This window comes from Aplysia californica, unplaced genomic scaffold (assembly GCF_000002075.1).
Source record: "Aplysia californica isolate F4 #8 unplaced genomic scaffold, AplCal3.0 scaffold00857, whole genome shotgun sequence".
NCBI classification, from domain to species: Eukaryota; Metazoa; Mollusca; class Gastropoda; order Aplysiida; family Aplysiidae; genus Aplysia; species Aplysia californica.
The window spans coordinates 252,473-254,236 of NW_004798127.1; the positions used below are offsets into that span (position 1 = coordinate 252,473).

At 37.9% G+C, this 1,764-nt stretch overlaps 1 protein-coding gene across 1 annotated transcript in view; it reads left to right on the plus strand.

Annotated features, from left to right (window-relative positions):
- Positions 1-1,121: 1,121 nt before the first annotated feature.
- Positions 1,122-1,764, plus strand: part of LOC101859673 (carbonic anhydrase-related protein 10) — a gene marked incomplete in the record, with an annotated part of 11,380 nt that continues 10,737 nt past the window's right edge. Inside the window, 1 exon segment of the mRNA XM_013089014.2 lies at positions 1,122-1,314. Coding sequence (XP_012944468.1) covers positions 1,192-1,314 — 123 coding nt within the window.

Consider the following 1,764-nt stretch of genomic DNA (forward strand, 5'->3'; position numbering starts at 1 on the left):
GTTTAAGATGTTTATTTTTTTGTGGGTGTTTGGCATGGCTTGTTTTAGGTAAAATTAATTTCAGAGGACGACATCCGTGATTGTTCTCAATGCTACTGATGTTTAGGTTGGTGGTGGTGGTGGTGGTGGTGGTGTCTTTGCTGTAAACGATGATTGGGAAAAAGAGGGGGGGGGGTATTTTCTTACTTTTAAAGGTGTTAACAATGAGTGTTTAGTTTGGTTTGCTTCAGGTGATTTTAATTACCGGGGAAAACATAATATGTGATTGCTGTTGTTGTTGTAGTTGTTGTTGTTGTTGTTATTGTTGTTGTTGTTGTTGTTGTTGTTGTTGTTGTTGTTTTTGTTGTTGTTGTTGTTGTTGTCGACTTTGTGCTCTCTTTGCAGTTTCTTTTAGTTCATGCCTTTGTTTGACTTTGCTCTCTTGTTTTGGTAAGGGTCTATTCAATTTTTGAGAGGATAAGAGGGGGTTGGAGGGGGGGGGGCATTTTTATATTGTGTGTGATTTATGCTTACCTGCGAGAGACGAGAAAAAAGAGTGTTAGGTAGAGAGAGGGTACGTATTGCCGTCTGCAATTGTGCCTTTTCTAGCATTACCATTTTCAATAGCATGACAGAGAGCAGCTGTTATTTTTTGTCAACACACTTCTTATAACGGAGGAAAAGGGGAAAAAAGCCATGCTAGGGGAGGGAAGGGGATGGGGTTGATATTAGTTGCAGATTTGTTTGTAGTATTCTAACTCTTCTCAGTCCTCACACAAAGCATTGGTTTTGTGCATTTTCGTTGGCCTGAAAGTCATGACTGTAATTGAAGGGGTTGGAAAAGTAAGAGTCTAAGACACACTAAAAATTTGCTAGATTTAATGATTGCGTTCTTATTGTGTAATACCACGCACGCAAAGGGAAACTACACTACATATTATTATTATGGCTTGAATGACAAGACTGGGTGGTTTTAAAGTAAAGTTATGGCATATACAAATTACCTAATCCTCGTAGTGTATCATGCTTCAGTCCAGCTGTTATTTTATTTTATTTTTAGACAGGAGGGGATTATTTTATTTTTTTTTATTTTTTTTGGGGGGTGCGAAGTGGGGTTGTTGTTGGTTTTGAGTTTTTATATGTGTCTTTTTACAATTTTATCAAAACAAACTGAAGGTGACTCAAACTATTTATTTTAAACTGACGCCTTCAATGAAATATTATTATTGTTCGATGAATACGATCCACAGATTAGCAGAGGTCAAGATCCACATTGGAAAAGTCAACAACCGGGGGTCAGAACACCTCATTGATGGAAAAGCCTTTGGTGCGGAGGTATGACATGTGGGTGATTGGCGGGTGCTCTGGTGTAGTTTGCTCCTTCTTTCTTATCAAATATATATCGTCTCTATCTCCCCTCCTTCTTTTTTGTGTTTGTTACTGTCTTGTAGCACCTCTAATCTTCGGCACTTATATTATGACCTCAGTGTGTTGCAAGTGCCGTAAAACTGCTACTAAAACTAAACGTTCCTATCAAATATCTATCGTCCTAATCTCTGCTCCTTCCTTTCTTTGTATGGTATTCTCGTAATCTTTCACACTTATGTGACTGGTCCATTTGTGTTGCAAATACCATAAAACTCTAATGAAAACTAAAATGAGTTATGAAAGGAGTTACGACTAAAGTAAACTTGAGTACTCTATTTTGGAAATTAATTGACATAATATGCACATCTGAAGTAAAACACACGCACGCGCACACACACACACACACACACACACACA